General features: G+C 38.9%; 2 protein-coding genes across 5 annotated transcripts in view; both read left to right on the top strand.

The window, feature by feature from the left end:
- Positions 1–13,480, top strand: part of ABTB3 (ankyrin repeat and BTB domain containing 3) — a 223,051-nt gene extending 209,571 nt beyond the window's left edge. For all 4 annotated transcript variants that reach the window (XM_070947801.1, XM_070947802.1, XM_070947800.1 and 1 more), the window contains 5 exons: positions 2,342–2,444; positions 3,873–3,954; positions 7,096–7,164; positions 7,624–7,737; positions 13,263–13,480. In XM_070947801.1, the coding sequence (XP_070803902.1) occupies positions 2,342–2,444; positions 3,873–3,954; positions 7,096–7,164; positions 7,624–7,737; positions 13,263–13,472 (578 nt within the window). In that variant the 3' untranslated portion in view covers positions 13,473–13,480. The remainder of the gene's footprint in view (positions 1–2,341; positions 2,445–3,872; positions 3,955–7,095; positions 7,165–7,623; positions 7,738–13,262) is intronic.
- Positions 13,481–13,800: 320 nt separating this feature from the next.
- The window catches only part of PWP1 (PWP1 homolog, endonuclein), a 42,919-nt gene continuing 37,962 nt past the window's right edge, over positions 13,801–18,757 (top strand). Inside the window, exon 1 of the mRNA XM_070947805.1 lies at positions 13,801–13,839. Coding sequence (XP_070803906.1) covers positions 13,801–13,839 — 39 coding nt within the window. The remainder of the gene's footprint in view (positions 13,840–18,757) is intronic.

Below are 18,757 nucleotides of genomic sequence, written 5' to 3'. Positions count from 1 at the left end.
TATAAAAATAAAGAATATAAATAAATGCTAAACTCAGACACAGAACAAAAATGCGGACAGCAGATGAAAACAAGCAATAGATATCATTCATTAAAACCATTGGAAAACTCAACATTACTATTTTTCCTTTCTATTTCCCAATCAAATGCCAGTCATTTATTTCACCAGTTTTCCAGTTTGGAATATGGGTATGTAGACTTTAATAATGATTTTATGATCAAACTAAAACACAATATTTACTCTGTTTAGAAAAACTTGTATTCACAACAGTGATATTACTGGCAGTTGTATCTGTCTTTAGTTGCCACCTTCTTCTTTAGAGTACTTTAATAAGTAACAAGCAATTTGGACATAGGAAAATGGAAGGCTTCTGAAACAGTTCGTATATTGTATGTTTGTATAGGTACAGCTTGGAAACTTCATCTGCATTAGTTCAAATTTCTGCAATATACAGGTAGTTGTTGATTGACCACCATTTGGCTCATATTTATTATCATATGGACCCCACATACCCCATGATAATCTTTTGGGACCTTCTGACAAGCAAAATCAATGAGGAAGACAGATTTGCTTTACGGCTGCATAATTCACTTAAGAATTACATGATTCGTGTAACAACTGTGGCAAGCAAGGTTGTAAAATGGGGCAAAACTCACTGCCCAACTTTCTTGCTTAGCAACAGAATTTTTTGGCTCAGTTGTGGTCATAAATCAAGGACTATCTGCATTTTCCAGATTTATTTACTTATTTATTTTATTATTTATTTATTTATTAATCTTCTCTAACTTGGTATCTTTTAACATGTTCCCATCAGCCAAGACCAGCATGATTACTGTTATTGAAGCTGAAAACAAATTGTATTAATAGAGATCTGGTAGTTTAGACCACGGGTGTCTAATTTGATTGCATCACGTGACATACCGTGATGTTTTTTGCCTTTGCAGAGCGGGGGTGGGTGTGGCCTGCGCATGATGCATCCGGCCCGCGAGCCACCAGTTTGACAGGCCTGGGGTTTAGACATAAGCAAGAGTACTGACAAATAAAAAATAAGCCATCCCTTATATATTTATATAAAATGTATAACCCTACTCAATTTCTTTCCCAGGACTTTGGTAGTTCATAAACCTCCCAAATATGCGGGAAAAATGAAACAATATACAACAGAATAGAATAGAATAGAATAGAATAGAATAGAATAGAATAGAATAGAATAGAATAGAATAGAATAGAATAGAATAGATTTTTTTATTGGCCAAGTGTGATTGGATACACAAGGAATTTGTCTTGGTGCATATGCTCTCAGTGTACATAAAAAGAAAACATTGAATTTTATTATGCAGTGTGTGGCAACCTTGAATATAAAATATACTCCAATATTTACCACTCTGCTCAGAACTGTTGAAAAATATAAGTGTTTGTTTAAAAATGAAAATAAAAAAATGAGAAATAAAAGAAATAAAAATGAAAAAAAAATATTTTCTTAATACTGGCCTTGGACCTCATATAAAGACAACATTTTTTAATATTTTTATTTCCTGGGAAAGAGGCTTGTGGGATTGTCTTCCCAATATAGCACAATAACTTGACTAATTGGGGTGCTATGGATGGACTTGGAAATGGGGAATCATTTCTTCTTCTGTCTCAGGCAGTACAATATCTTAGATTGCTCTGTTGCTCTGTTACCTTCAAAAATAGTGTTAGAATTTCTTTCAGTGGCTTGGAATGCACTCTGGATGACAATATTTGAGTATATCCTCTATCAAAAACTTCCAACTTGAGCAGGGGGTTGGACTAGAAGATCTCCAAGGTCCCTTCCTATGTTCCTATACTCTATGTTCTATGTCAGGGGTGTCATAGATCTGGCCCTGGAAACAGTGAAGGACTGGCCTCTGGTGAAAACTCTTGTCAGTGAAATCGAAGCTCAGGAGGGCCACATGTGGGTCCTCCTGAGCTCCGTTTTCGCTGGCAGAGGGTTGCAGTAGCCATTGCAGCCGAAAATGGAACTCAGGAGCCCATTTTCTCTGGCAGAGCACTCAGGCCACTACAAGCACATCCAACGAGTGACGTCATGCTGGCCACACCCATTCTGGCCACACACCCCAAGGTCAAACAACCCTGATGCGGCCCTCAATGAAATCGAGTTTGACACCCTGTTCTATGTTCTTCAAAATAACTTCAAAGGTGCATTCATCTTAAATTGCAGTCTTTTATAATGAAGATCAAATATATTGATGTTTTAATTTATTCCGATTAAAGTGTCTTCCTCTTGATTTTTTGTAAGTTTTTTTGTTTGGGAGGTGGTTTTTTAAAAAATTTGATCTGTTGTTTTTTGTCATTTCAGATCCTCATTTCCTCAACAATAAAGAAATGTCAGATGTTACATTCCTTGTGGAAGGAAGACCATATTATGCTCACAGAGTATTACTATTTACTGCATCTCCTAGGTATTTATACATATGAAAATGGCATAAACTTAATTTTAGTATTTTGGATCACAAAAGGCAGGCAGATTTATAGGTTACCCAAGAGGAATTTGCAATTAAGATTATATTTCTTCATTGGCTGAATAAGTTTCCGGTGATTACTGCACATCTCACCGCAATAAATGTGACTAGTTGAAAAGTGTGATAGAATCTAGAAAGGGACATCAAAGCATAAGGAGAAACAATACAGACTACCAATCAGGAGTTTGGTAGTCTTCTTAGGGAAACTATGTTCAGCAGCCAAAATATATTTCTGCTCTAATGCTAAAGTCTTACACTAAAAGTCAGTATTACAGTGCATCCCCAGATTAAAGTTAGAGAAATTTGCTTGCCATTATGAATATAGAGCCATTGTGGTATGTATGATTAGACACTAGTTTTTCTACTAGCTTTAGAGCTGAATAAAGGTAGACCTTTCTGGACAGTACTCCATCAATTCCTGTCACTTCCATAACTGGAAGGATATTGTCAATTTTTTTTTACAATTATGAATATAAGATATTGGGAGCCAAGCAGAGGTGGTATTCAGCAGGTTCTGACCAGTTCTGGAGAACAGGTAGTGGAAATTTTGAGTAGTTCGGAGAACCGGTAAATACCACCTCTGACTGGCCCCACCTCTATCTATTCTCTGCCTCCTGAGTCCCAGCTGATCGGGAAGAAATGGGGATTTTGCAGTAACCTTCCCCTGGAGTGGGGAGGGAAGGGAGATTTTACAGTATCCTTCCCGTGCCATGCCCACCAAGCCATGCCACACCCACCAAGCCACGCCAACAGAACTGGTAGTAAAAAAATTTGAATTCCACCACTGGAGCCAAGCATATTTTTTCCTCTTTACCTTTTCTTCTCTGAAGCAGAAAAGGTGGGTTTGCTGTTGCTGAAAGCACTTGAGATGACTTCAAGAAGCCATTGATAATTACGGTTATCTTAACCCTTCTCTGAAACACTTCAGTTCTTGGCTACCTTCTCCTTAAAAAGGGTGGTGGAAGCGAAGAAATTAGATACTACCTTAATATCTAATTTGGCCTTTTCGAGCCTTCTGCCTTCAAAATGAGTTTCCAGAATTATTACTCAGCACAAGAACTGACTATTTGAACAAGGCTGACTAGTACAACTTGTGATCTGGCATTCTGAAGTTAAGCATGTCATAGCTTTGGCTGCTACTGACAGATCCTGGGGCATATCTTTTCTGTATTTAAAAAAAAGTGGAATATATGAGTCCTCAATGGATAGGTATAGTCCTTATGTGTGAACTTTATACCATGCTAATGCAAAGGCTAGTTTTTTTCCCCCTTTCCTTCATGGTGATTGATATATATATATATATATAAACAAATTTACATATTACAAATTGTTTTTAAATAGCAAATGTATTTGGATGTTTCTCTGTAGGTTTAAAGCCTTGTTGTCCAGCAAACCTCCCTCTGATAGCACTTTCATTGAGATCAGCTATGTGAAGTATCCCATTTTCCAGGTAACGTTGAATGTCTCAAGAAATCTCGGTATAACTAAAAATTAGAACCAGAGAAATTTCCTGAAATATGGACTCTCATTACTGTTTTCTAATAGCAGTATTTCAGCTTTGTTATTCATTGGAATCAAACTGTTGTGACCTAGGCCCAAGTAGTTATTACCAAACACAATCAGTCCTAAACAAACATATTTTATTAAAACAGCTGGAATTACTTCATTCTCAGCTTAGTCCAAATTCTTCATAAGCAATCCTTCGGCCTTATCACCAGCCTTTGTCTTCTTTGGCACCCTGCCAAAGGCTTTTCTTGGCAAAACCCCATGAAGTTCAGAAGCAAGAGACGCTGACAAGAAACAAATGTAGCAACGTTGCTTTCCTACAAAGATCCCAAGAGCTGTTGCTGCTCTTTTAAGCCTTCTGGGAGGGGCCAATCATCTCCTGGCCTTACTCCCATGTCGTCCTTTTTGCTTTAGCTGCTCTTGCCTTCTGGCAGCTCTTCGCATGTGTGCACTAGGAACAGGCTCCTCCTATTCCTCTACCTCTCTTCTATCCGCCTGGAGGCTCCAGGTGCATCACTCCTGGATGTCCCTGGCCCCATCTCTGCCTCCGACGCAGAGCCCTCGTCCAGGCCTTCCCCTGACTCCAGGACTGGCCCATTGTCCTCCCCAGCCTCCTCAGTGTCCAACTCCGCTGACAGCTCCGCAGGCTGCTGGCAGACCACAACACAAACTGTATATGAATGACATTGATCTACTTTTATGTGGCCTGGCCATAGAATTAAGTATTGTAACATTTATGTAGGAATGGTAATCAGGTTTAAAAAGTGGAATTATTAGCAAAGAATTCCGAGGTCAGTTAGAACAATGGTTTTATTTGCTTGTTTGCCTTTTATCAGACCTTAATTATTTTGTAAATACAAGTAGAAACTTACTTGACTTACAACCACAATTGAGACCAAAATGTACCTTGCTAAGCAAGGCATTTGTTAAGTGAGTTTTGCCCCATTTTATGACCTTTCTTGCCTCAGTTGTTAAGTGAATCACTGCACTTGTTAAATAAGTAACATGGTTGTTAAGTGAATCTGGCTTCCCCATTGACTTTGCTTGTCGGAAGGTCGCAAAAGGTGATCACATGACCCCAGGACACAGCAACCATCACAAATATGAAACAGTTGCCCAAGCATCAGAATTTTTTAATCATGTGACCATGGGGATGCTGCAACAATCGTAAGTGTGAAAAACGGTCATAAGTCACTTTTTTCAGTGCCATTGTAACTTTGAACAATCACTAAATGAACTGTTGTAAGTCAAGGATTACCTGCAATTCAAGGCAGTGAACTTACACAATACCCCTTCTTTTTCGTCCTATTTCCCCAACAAAAACAACCCTGTGAGGTGGGTTAGGCTGAGAGAGTGTGACTAACCCAAAATCACCCAGCCATTGTTTCATGCCTAAGGCAAGACTAGAATTTACACTCTCCTGGTTTCTATACCAACAGTTTAAACACTTGATCTGTCCCCGTCCACACACACACACAAACACAGCCAGCCGAGGGTTAAGAAAGTACTTGGCACGCACACAGGTCATTATCTCAAACTTGGCAGCAATATAATCACCGTCTGCCAAGAGCTTTTACTGCAACAGATAACATAAATTACATACGTATTGCAAATAGTCCAGCAAAACAATATCCCTTTCGGCAGCTTCAGACGTTGTTCAAGTGACTAGCCAAAGTTCGTTTTTGTTCGTCACGGAGTTTTACCAGCCATCCACCCTCTCTTATATAGTCTCTGGGGTGTGGTCCAGTGACTCAGTTCTAAACCCTAGCATGCCTCCTTAACTGCTGCAACCGTTTATCACGCCTTCGTTGGCGTGCATCCAGGAATGATGGCTCTCCTTCGCTCTCATCCGAGACACCTGGCTCCTGCTAATCTCCTCTCCCTCGGCCGGCACCTGAGACAGTGCCAGAGGGGAGGGGCCTGGAGAGGGAGGCTTGGCTGACTCCTCTTCCTCATGTTCGGAGCTTTTTTCCTCCGATGAGATAGGCTCAGAGGGCAGGGCCACAACAACACTACACCAAACTGCACTCTTCATCTGGCCACCATAAATGCTTTTCTGGAAGTTCTTAAGTATCGGGGTGGTGGTGGTGTGAGGAGGGCATCTCTCCCATCAGGAAAATATTTGAAAGTCAAGAGAGGCTCTTTTGAAGATACCTTCTGCCTTTTTCTGTGTTGCTTTCATGCCTTCTCTGATAAGCTCCATTTGATTCTCACTCAGTCAGTAGTTCAAAACCAGGGGTGAAATTCAGCAGGTTCTGACAGGTTCTGGAGAACCGATAGCAGAAATTTTGAGTAGTTCGGAGAACCAGCAAATGCCACCTCTGGCTGGCCCCAGAGTGGGGTGGGAATGGAGATTTTGCAGGATCCTTCCCCTGCCACAGCCACCAAGTCACGCCCACAGAACCGATAGTAAAAAAAATTGAATTCCACCACTGTTCAAAACCATATAAAGATGCAACTCTTTCACAGACTTTTAATTGTTTGTTGGTTTTATGCCACTTCTAGTGTTTATTTCAATTTATGTTTATAGTTTTTTATATTGTGCTTTTTAAATTTGTTTGACTGCCTTTAGCAATAATCAATCAATCAAATGAACTTTTTTTTTTTCAGAAGTGAGCTCCTTTAATTACTGGTATTACACAGTTCTTTTTTATTTTCTCATATTGAGGTTTTCAGAAGTGTGAATAATTAAGCGTTCCTTAATTATTCTGAAAGAGGTGTGTTAAAGAAAAGTTGCCAGATTTAGCTTGCCTTTCATAGGAGCACGCCTGGCAGAGATTTACCAGCTGACGGCATCCCTTGTGTTGTATTTGCGTACTATAGTGAATTTTTTCCTTGCCCTACTTTTGTATACCAAATTTCTTCCCACAAAACTGCTGCTAAAAAAGAGAATATGAGCTCTCTTATGAGAGAAATTAGTTGTTAAATATATTTTCACCATATCCTAAAATGTATTAATACTATTTCATTCTTTTCTGTTTTCTATTTTGAAATAACATTGATTTATCACTTTTCCCTTAGTTTTCAAGAACTTCAGAAACAAATGTATTTTTGTAATTTATGGATTTATTTATTTTTGTTTCAGCTTATTATGCAGTATCTCTACTGTGGAGGTTCAGAGTCACTTCTCATTAAAAACAATGAAGTTATGGAGGTAAGGGGCATCTTATACTAAAAACTGCTATTATTATTATTACAAGTGTGCTAAATTACTAGATTTGGCTGAATGAAAATGGAGGTGATCAATCAATGATAAATTAATTGAATTTATTCAGCTGCCTGGACTTGCTTTCGATGAGATGGGTGTCTGTGTAAATGTGATAAATAAATTAATAAAAATCTTCCTTACGTGTAGATTTTTTTTGGACCCATAGATTTTTTTTTTTCATTTGTAAAGTGCTTTAAAAGCATGCAATCACCTGTTAACTTTGGAGGAAAAGAAAAAAAATGAACAACACAGCACCCATAGTTTCCAGTTTCATTAGATACTATTTGAAATACTACGATATGTACAAAGACAGACCAAGAAGTTGAAAAAGAAATATTCTTTTTGGTGCCCACAAAAATGATTACCGTCCCCAAACCTGTAATAATCCTTTTTCTCATTTTTCAGCTTCTATCTGCTGCTAAATTTTTCCAGCTTGAAGCATTGCAACGTCACTGTGAGATCATCTGTGCAAAAAGTATCAACACAGAAAATTGTGTGGATATTTATAATCATGCCAAGGTAATCCAATTTTGTTCCTCATATATATTCATTGGTGCAGGAATCCATGCCCAGCCCCAGCATAAAATGTCCTTGGACAGGTGTCAAGATCTAATTGTTGCAATCCTGGCCTAATTTTTGCCTCTGCTTTGTTGCATCTTCCCGCGCCATTACAGTGAGAAATTGCATCGGCCAGGTCCAGTTGTAAAAATTCTTCCCATCGTTCCCAAAGGCATTCTCCTGGGCATTTCATAACTATACTGGGACTTACACAAATAGGGAGGGAAGAGTATTGAAATTCTAATGACTAGCAGTAGGGCTTGGCTCACTCTAGCTATATATGACATGGCTATTAATATTGTGCATATCATAATTTATATGGGAATTTAGCCCGTTTAATCCTGAAGAAATGTAGTCAGGGGATAGGATTAGGGTTAGGATTAGTATTCTTTGCAGATAAGACTGCTGCTCACTTTTTGCAGTTATGATTGCTTTTTTAAAAAACCCACTAAAATTGGTGAACAAACAATATGCCTACCTACACAGATATCCATTGCACTATTCTTTTTTTTGGGTATAGCGGTGGCAGAGTTGAATTTAGAGTTGAAAGGATGTAATTTCAAAGCCCATCTCCCAGAAGACCTTGGATTTGTACCTTGTGGCCCACCTTCTACCAGCCTGTCGTAGTTTATCACTACCACCACTACCTGCCTTCCTTGGAGAATGGTTTTACCTGGTGGTCTCCTAACCCCAACCTATAAAACAGATGTCTTGCCTTCCAGCAAAGAGTAGGAACAAAATATGATAAAAAGAACTCTATAGGGCCACTTCCTGTCTATTTTAGCTTTCAGGTAGGTGACTAGAAAAAACAGTCCCTGCTTCTTTGAAAAATTAAGTAATTTCACAAGTGATACATTTTTTAAAAAACCAATTAAAAACAAGGAAGAAACGAGACATAAACCATTCATAACTTTAGGTATTTACATGTAGAGACAATCGGCAGCATGAAAAATAAAAACACAGTGGTGCTAAAATTAGAAATTTTCTTTCTATTTACTTTCTCATAGGAAGCAAACTATTGTGCTTCCATCATACTGATACATCTTCTCATATATTGCCTTTTCTTTAAACTACTTACCTTTCTCTTTTTAAGCATCTCATCAACTTCTTCAGTCTTCTCTTTCTCATTCATTTTTGTCACATGATCAAACAACCTTAGGGTACTGTTTTCATAATAGTCTATCAATTTGGTTTCATTAATTCATTAATTCCTTTTCTCTTCTTCAGTAACCCATTTGTACTTACTTAGAGAGGGCTGTAAAGCAGCGGCCCCCAACCTTTTGGGCACCAGGGACCAGCTCCATGGAGAGAGGTTTTTCCACAGACTGGAGGGGGCGTGGTTTCCTGTGCTGCCTGCATCCTATGGATGGGACTTTGCTTGTTTGGGTGGCCCGGTTTCTGGCATGCTGCGGACTGGTGCTGGTTCACAGACTGGGGTTTGGAGATCCCTGCTGTAAAGAACTATGAAGCAGCCTATAAGTCTAAGTACTATTGCTATTTTCTTTTGCCCCCAGCGTGAAATCAAGCAGGTTCTAACAGGTTCTGGAGAACCGATAGTGGAAATTTTGAGTAGTTCGGAGAACCAGCAAATACCATCTCTGCCTGGCCCCAGAGTGGGGTGGGAATGGAGATTTTGCAATATCCTTCCCCTGCTATGCCCACCAAGCCATGCCCATAGAACCAGAAGGGAAAAAAATTGGATTTCACCCCTGCCCCGGGACACTTTTATTTTCATTTCTAAATAACAGTTTGACAAGAACATGTGCTTCTTCACAGATATTTTCAGATGCTTAGATCAAACAGACCAGATACTACCCATTATTTTTCTAGCAATATTCATCTTAATGTTTTTCCATCTTCCCTGCTTTAGTAAAATTTCTGTCAAGATATGCAAATTGAAAGCTATACAGATTTTTGATAAAACACTACTTACTGCATTTGTAACATTGTCTCTGTTAAACAAGGTCTGTGCATCATTTTCATTATTATGGTTCATTACACAGTCAGACAGATGGATTTGGCATTTTTATCCACTTATCGAGTCCTTTCCAAAGACCTGGGATAGGCAGATGTTGATATTTGATGAGGTTAGAGGTATTGTCCCAGGGTGTAAGCTGTTCCAAGCAAAGCTGCCTTTTGCAACTACTTGATGGTGAATTTGTCAATGCCGATGATGTTCAAATGGTGCTCCAGTTGTTTTGGGATTGCACCCAAAGCACCTATCATTATTGATACTACCTTTGCTTTCCTTTGCCACAATTGTTCTATTGCACAATTTGCAGGTCTTTGTATTTTGTTATCTTCTCTAGTTTTTTCTCTTCCCTTCTTCTTGCTTCAGGTACTGTCATGTCCATTATCCAAATGATGCAACAAAGACTTTTTTGTCTTTCTTATTAACAATTAAATGTGAGGTGTTATATGGCAGGTGCCTATTTGTTTGAATTCTAAAGCCCCAGAGCACTTCAGCCTCTTCATTTTCTATGATTATTGCTATTTTACAGTCTCACCAGTTCTTCTTTGCAGGCAAATCAGAGGTGGGTTTCAGCAGGTTCTGACCAGTTCTGGAGAACTGGTAGTGGAAATTTTGAGTAGTTTGGAGAACCGATAGTAAAAATTCTGACTGACCCCGCCCCCATCTATTCCCTGCCTCCCAAGTCCCAGCTGATCGGGAGGAAATAGAGATTTTACAGTATCCTTCCCCTAGAGTGGGGTGGGAATGGAGATTTTACAGTATACTTCCCCTGCCACGCCCACCAAGCCCTGCCACGCCCACCAAGCCACACCCACAGAACCGGTAGTAAAAAATTTTGAAACCCACCACTGAGGCAAATGGTATTTCTTGCAGATCTTCCAATCCCTTTGCTGCTACTAGGTCATGCTATTGCTTGCCGTCAGTCTGTGTGATCTTGCAGTAGTTGTCTGCAACAGGCAATCCATTGTTTCTTCAGCTTCTTTGCAAAGGCAGCACTTGCCATCTGTTGCTGTCTTCTCAATTCTGGCTTTTTTTGCATTTGTTCTTAAGGCTTGGTGTTATGCCACCAGAATTAGCTCATCTATCTCTTTCTTCAACTTTCCTGCTTTTAACCATTGCTAGGTCTTGTTATTATCTGTTTTCCCTGCTATTTTTGTTCATGTACTGGCCATGTAATCATTTGTCTTCCTACTCCTCTTTTATGTTCTTCATTTGATCTTTATTGTAGGCCAGTTTGGTATCTTCAGTATTCAGTAAGCCTTCCTAGTATACTAGCTTCAGTGCATTATTAATATTATTTGGTGCCTTTGAGACAATGTTGGGCTAGCCCTTGCAGTTTTCTTAGCAACATTTCACGAGTGGTTTGCACTTAGCTGCTTTATAGGGCTGAGAGAGAGTGACCTGCCTAAGTCACCCAGTTGGGTTTGTGCCTAAGGGAGTACTAGAACTCAGAGTTTCTGATTTCTAGTCTGCTGCCTTAACCACTACATCAAACTGACTGGATCATACGGCCTTCTTAAGTGGTCATAAATAATTTGATTCATAGCCTACAGCATGACGCTGTTTGCATACAATAATATGCATACATGCATCCCCCAGAGGAAACACTACTGTAATGTCACAAGTATTCCATACACATTTATCCATCAGTACAGTATCATCCAGCTTCACTTTTTGAGCAATCATTGTCTGGTGTATTTTTCTTATCCATTATTTCTTTCACTTCATAATTTGGAAAGTATCCCTTTTCATATTTCCCATTAGATAGTTCCATACATCTGTGAGTCAATCTACAATACAATTCTTATCTCTATGTGCAAAGCCATTTCCAGATTTTTTTTTCATTAAGTCTATTTTTTATTCAGTTCTGTTCAATTTTAGGAAGAAAACCCAACCCTTTAACATTCTGTATAATAAGAGACAACCATTAGATATTGTTAATACAACTTAAACCCTAGTGTAGCAGATTTTGGGTTTAACAGACAAAATCTGTTGGGCACAAACTTGGTCCAAATTATCGTTACTGTATTGGGACTTCTTAAATCCTCAGAATAATTTTTCCCCTGCCAGAAGTATTTAATACCCAGAAGGAAAGAAATTATGTCTGCTTCATGTATGGATTGGAGGGGTTTAAAGTGGCTAATGATGCAGCTGCGGTCTGGCTTCTGGTCCGTGGTCATGCTTCATCATTGGTGTGGGTTTGAGTCTACTTTCTGCGTGGATGTGTGGTGGTGACAGTGTGCAGACAGCATTCTGCACAAACCGAAAAATATCCACCATCCTAAGAAACCCCAAAGACAAAATTGAATTAGAAAATCAAGGAGTATATGAAATCCCATGCACCGCCTGCCCCAGCACATACATTGGACAAACCAGCAGAAGAATAAGTGCACGCATTGAAGAACACAAGAACTCAGTCAGAAAAGAGGAACCAACTTCTTCCCTGGTCCAACACCTTAAAGCCACAGGACATGAAATTGACTTTAAAAAGACCAGAACTATCGCCAAAACTGAACACTTTAACAACAGAATAATCAGAGAAGCCATCGAGATAGAAAAACACCCACACAGCATGAATAAATGAGATGATACCTCCCGCCTACCAGCCATTTGGAAACCCACCCTTATTGACAAACAAGTCTCTAACACGAGGAATAACACCAGACCCATACTCACGAGGGCCACACAGGATGTCACTGCCACACATCCACACGCAAAGCAGACTCAAACCCACACCGATGATGAGGCATGACCACGGACCAGAAGCCAGACCGCAGCTGCATCATTAGCCACTTTAAACCCCTCCAATCCATACATGAAGCAGACTGACACCCACCATGAAGATGTGGCACGACCACGAACGCGAAGCCAAACAACAGCAACACAGCTCAAATCCCCCTGCAACTCAGACTAACCCGAGCACAACCAAGCCCCCACCCAAACAGAACACACTCCCATCCAATCAGAGCACAGCCAAGCCCCATCCAATCAGAGCACAGCCAAGCCCCCAACCAATCAGAACACACCTCCACCCAATCAGAACACAGCCAAGCTCCCACCCAATCAGTTCACACCCCCACTAGCAGTTAAAAGGAAGAAACAGCTGCGACCACACATTGCTCCTAGAAGCTCGAAGCCGAAAACACCAACCTGAAGATGACGAATGAGACTTCATCAAAACGTCGCCAAGACACTTCCAATTTTACGCGGGAGAAAACCTGAATAACCAAAGACCTATATATATAGATAGAGAGGGAGGGAGGGAGGGAGGGAGATTTGGTAAATTAGGGTCAGGAGGGCAGATTAAATTCCATGTTGTTTGTTCTAAGTGAGATATTTGTCACATAGACTGTATTACCCATGTAGTTCTACCTCAGATTGCCAAGAGATATTGGATACTGTTGAATAAGTCTAAAGCACCATGGGCTGAAGAATTAGCTTCAGTGAGCAATTACAGTTTGTATATTTATTTGTGTTTCTTTTTCTCTTCCTACCCTTCATTATCCATCTTCAGTTTCTTGGAGTCACAGAACTAGCTTCTTTTTGTGAGGGTTACTTTCTAAAAAATATGATGGTCTTAATTGAAAATGAAGCTTTCAAGCAGTTGCTGTATGACAAAAATGGAGATTCACCTGGCCAAAATGTTCTACAAGATTTACAGAGGACGTTGGCAACACGGATCCAGTCGATTCATTTATCATCCTCGAAAGGCTCCATTGTATAAAGTTCTGGAAGTATTTGAAGTTTCATCAGAGACACTGCACGTGAAATATTGCTGTTGTATTATCTTGAGCAAACATATAATTCTTTTCCTACTGGAATATTACATTGCGGTTATGGGCCAAAGGTGCTGCCACTTACTTGAATCTTCTTTTGGGCAAGATGTTGTGGTACAAGTGACTCCTGGGCATTTTTGGAACTACCAGGGTGCATTGGTGTCCTGTGAATAACATATTGTTCACATTCTGGATGCAGAAGTGTTGTTGTGTAGCTAACGCCAGCAGGAGATGGGATAAGTGCTGGTAAAGAGCAGAAGCTCTGAAAGAACAAGAATGCCACGGAACAATTCTTTGACAAAACCAACACATCAGGTTTTTATTACACAATGTTCTGTTCTGTTTGTTATTTTCTTGTTTGGGAGGAGAGGCTAAGCCCTGTAATTCTTCCCACTTTCAAAGTCCATTGTATTACACATTTAAGAAATATAGAACTGGATTACTTGCATATTAGCATTTTTTTAAAAAAAAATGATTAAGACTGTTAAAAATGTGAAAATGTATTTTCACAATTTGTTAGTGATGTGGTTTTTTTTTTTTTAATGGTTCCTAAATAAATGGGATGGCTCTAAATTGTTTTCCCCAAAAGATATATTTAAAATTGAATGTAATAGGTTAAGTTTGCTTATTCTTTTGTTTTTAAATGGTGAAATATGCACTGTGTAGACATAGATATGAAAATGGTTCAGTTCATCTGCTTTCTTTAAAACTGATATAATCTTGCCCAAATGTTCTGATTACACCAGTGTTTCTCAACCTCAGCCGCTTAAAGATGTGCGGACTTCAACTCCCAGAATTCCCCAGCCAGCAATGCTGGCTGGGGAATTCTGGGAGTTGAAGTCCGCACATCTTCAAGCGGGCGAGGTTGAGAAACACTGGATTACACCAAAGAGGTGCAATTACCAAGAATTTAATATTTGGGGTAGGGGGAAAATCTGCATGCTAGTTGTGGTTTGGGACTTAAAACAGCAATGAAATTCAACATGCATTTGCATGGTAATGGTACTTGTGAAATGTTATGTTTGTGCTTAATTTTTCCAAGAAAAAAAAAATGACAATGCAATGTTAGTTCACTGTCAATTCCATTTGTGAAGTTGTATTTCAGAGTTTATTTTCTGGATGCATACAGTTCCCACAGAGTAGAGCTTTAAAGATGAAGATTTCTAGTTATGTACGAAAGGTCAATCCTGGGTCTTTATTAAGGGAGAAGATGGTATTTTGTTACTAGGCAGAGGTTATGATCAAGATGATTTATTTTAATTATATATTAAATATATGCTATAGAGTGATTTCTTGCCATAAATTCCGAATGAGTCAACTATATGCTTATAGAGGCCTGTACCAGGCTTTGGATTATTCAGTGACAAATATTTTTAAGACAACTTTAATAAGTGCCACACAAACTCAACAATGTTGATTGGATCAGCTGTTATTTTGTGGATTTGCAGGTACACCAGATTCCATCAGAATCGTTTATCATGCTAGCTTTCCTTTGATAGAAATGAATTATGGCTGGTTCATAAGCTTTGAGATATTCGTGATGATGATGATGGCGCAAAAGTATATTCTTTTATAAAGGTGCTACTTCTTGTTTAAAGATTTTTAAAATACATATATATCTATATATATATATACAGGAATATACAGGAATCCAATTTTTGTAGTAGAAGGTCAGAAAAGAAAGCTCTGGACAATCCTCCTTAGTTGCTACTTAAACCATTGTAAGCAACAGCACTTGCAAAGGTGCCTGAACTACCTTAAAATTCTACTGGCAGAGTTTGGTGACTAAATAGTGAAATACCAGTCTTGCCCATCCCTGCTGTGTGGTCTGCAATTAGCCTCTTCCTTTCACTGAATGTTGCAATGCTTATAAGGGCAAGAAGCTGACCACTGTTGAGACTGTCTCCTTGCAGTCCTTCCCTTATGGCTGTGCTTCCTAGTAAGTAAGACAGCAGGTGGGCTGTTATAACATCACATCTGAAAGTCCTGTATGCGTTAATTGCCAAGTTGCCAAACAGTGGTTCAGGATGTCGGATCATGCAGCATTAAAAGTGTACGAATGTTTTTGTTTTTTTTTTACAAACTAAGGATGGATTCTAAAGCCAACTTCCCACAACATGCTAGAACCAGGCCAACACAATGAGCCACAATATGGTTTGTCTTGGCATAGCATGTTATAAGAACCCAGCCATTTATTTTGTGATTTCGGGTTTAGAGCTAAGTTTGTAACGGGAATCTAATTTAATCTAAACAGTTATTGTGATGTAACGTTTGTGAATATAAGAAACAAAACAAATGGTTTTTTTGAACTCTGTGCATGTCCTGTTCAACCGTGAGGGCTTGTTCTATTTTGAAAGGAAAAAGGAAAGTTAAATGGCATTTGTGAAAACATATGTTCATCTTAGCGGTACTGGCCTATAAACACCAAAGGAATTGGGACAGGGAAAAAAAAAAGCTTGTAGATGGATCATTTTGATAAGAAGTTTAAAAATCCAGAATCACTGAGACTGTTGCACAAATCTTTGGATTCTCATATAATGGGAAGAAAGCTACAGGCGGTTCTCGACCTACAACAGTTCATTTCGTGATTGTCCAAAGTTACAACAGCATTGGAAAAAAAGTGTCTTATGCCCGTTTTTGACACTTACCACCATTGCAGCATCCCCATGGTCAGATGCTTGGCAACTGACTCATATTTATGACGGGTGCAGTGTTCCAGGATGATGCGATCACTTTTTGCGAACTTCTGACAAAGTCAATGTGGGGCAGACAGAGTCACTTAACAAACTGTATTGTAACTTAACAACTGCAGTAATTCACTTCACAAGCGTGGCAAGTAAGGTCGTAAAATGGGGCAAAGCTCACTGTCTCACTTAGCAACAGAAATTGTGAGCTCAATTGTGGTCGTAAGTTGAGGACTACAGTGCTTCTCTGCTTTTTCCAGTGTGGCTGCCAATGGCTTCTCCCCTCTTTTTGACCCGGGGCCTTGGAGGGATTTCAGAAGCGCTGCCATGTTGAAGGAGGGCCAAGTGAGATCCTTTCTGGACTGCTCAGACATGGATGGCAGCAATTACATTCTTTCATCCTTTTCTGACAGGAAGAGCATGCTGCAAGACAAAGCAAATAAAAATTGCATAGCTACAATTAGAGGAGGGTTTGTCCACCTATATTACTGCAGCTTTTCAGTGTTCTGCCACTGTCTTATTATCACATAAATTCCTAGGATCTTGGACTCCCAGTTGTCTTCAGGAGAGAGAAAGATGGTGACATTTTCTATTTCTTTCTTTTTCAGTACCAATTAATAGCAACAACTATTTTGATTAATCTTCCGGAATTGATGTCATGTTCCAGTGTCAGATTTCTATTTTACATATTGACATTTCTTTGAAATTTAAAGTATACTTACCATTTTATTGAAGTTGCAAACTGATTGAAGGATTTAGAATCAAGATAGTATTGGTTTACTATTAAGATAATATTGTGCCAAATGTTAGCTACATGATAATGGTTTATGGCAAGATGTATTAAGTACTTAGTGGACCTTATGGCTGGTCCACTTCTTTTGCTGTGTCTGCAATCTCTTAATTGAGAGATTGTTTTCATCCAAGTTCCTACTTCCTATCATTCTGCAAAGTCTCCAGTGTTGAATAACAAGCTTCTGGAACCATCTGTGCGCTAACAATGCAACATACATATTATTAAATAAATAACTAGGTAACTAAAAAGACGGCCTAGATCATATAACTAATAATGATTTAACATCTGCTGTTACTCTTGTTGTATATGCTTTTGCTGTACAGTTCCAACAGGAGCCATTTGTACAATATCTTTTAAAAAGATATGTATTATGTATTAATCAAACAAGCAAGCCATACATGATACCTTGTCTTTGTCTTTGACTACTTTCTAAAGAAAATAATTCCCAATATTGAATTTTCACTCATCAGTTTTATGTTACCATTAATCGTCCTATTGTAGGAAGGCAAGTAGAGATAAAAGTAATACATACATACATACAGATGGGACAAGATAGAAGAGTAAAGTAGTTGGAGAGGATAATAGTATATTTTGGTATAGTATAAGTAGTTCTTGACTTAATGACCACTTAATGACCATTCAAAGTTATGATAGACACCCCCCCAAATCTACTTAAAACTAGGCTTCAAAGTTCTGAGGTTGCCTCCCCCCCATGGTCACATGACTGCATTTTGGGCATCCGATCACCAGCCCACATATGACCATGGTCATCTAACTGAAATTTATAACAATTTTGCCAGAAACAGCATTTACTTGTGGTTTCTGGCAAAAGCCAGCACATAGTGGACATGTCAGCTTAATGACCACTGTGAAAAAGGTCATACAAGTGGGATGACCATGTAAGTTATCTGTTTTATGACACGACTTAACAATTGTAATTTCTAAGCTCAATTATCAAATTCAAACATTATCTCTCATAGATCTGATAGAGAGTTGGCATAATGAACAGGAACAGGTTTCTCTGAAATTAAACATAAAACCTAAATAGGCAGAACCTACATCCTCATACAAAGAACTGTGGCTGGTTTTTGCTTGTCTCCAGTCACATAAATATATTATTTATTCTCACACACAAACTCCAATATCAAATGAAAACTCAGTTTATCAGCTCATTTTCACCGAAAAAATGTGTTTGTCTGAATGCCTAGTGAATAGCTTCATTTATTCAGTGTCTTTCCTTCCTGTTCTGAAATCATCCCTTTGGCTGTTTTTGTAAGATGGGACTTCAAAGAATATGGCACATTGAGAAAGAGTTTGTGCTAGGGAGAAAAAAAAGGCATGTACTTATTTTTTTAAGAATGAAAGCAGAAGTCACAGTCAAGTAGGAAAAAGCCTAAGCTATGAAACCCTGCATAGTTGGTGATGAACACGTTTGGTAAGTTGAACCCCAGTTCACAAGGTCGGATATTTAGGAACACACTAAATCTATCTGAACTATGCACATAAAATATGAAATGTGACTTGGATACATCTATAAAGTCAAGAAAACCCCAGTCAAATTATTTGTACCACATGATGCAAGTAAAAAAAGATGAAGCTTTGCTTCTACAATCCTTATTACCATTTTGACATTTTTGACACCCAGTGCCTCTTCATGCAACATTTAACACATGTATCGGGATACGTTGAAGCTTGCGGCTGCATCTATACTGAGTAGCAAAGCTACATTTGCCTTTGAGTAACTTGTGAATTCTTC

Source organism: Pituophis catenifer, unplaced genomic scaffold (genome assembly GCF_029215685.1).
Source record: "Pituophis catenifer annectens isolate HBS135680 unplaced genomic scaffold, rPitCat1.0.hap2 SCAF_7, whole genome shotgun sequence".
Lineage (NCBI taxonomy): Eukaryota > Metazoa > Chordata > Lepidosauria > Squamata > Colubridae > Pituophis > Pituophis catenifer.
The sequence above is the reverse complement of the archived record's forward strand: the minus strand, read 5'-3'. Positions and strand labels throughout refer to the sequence as shown.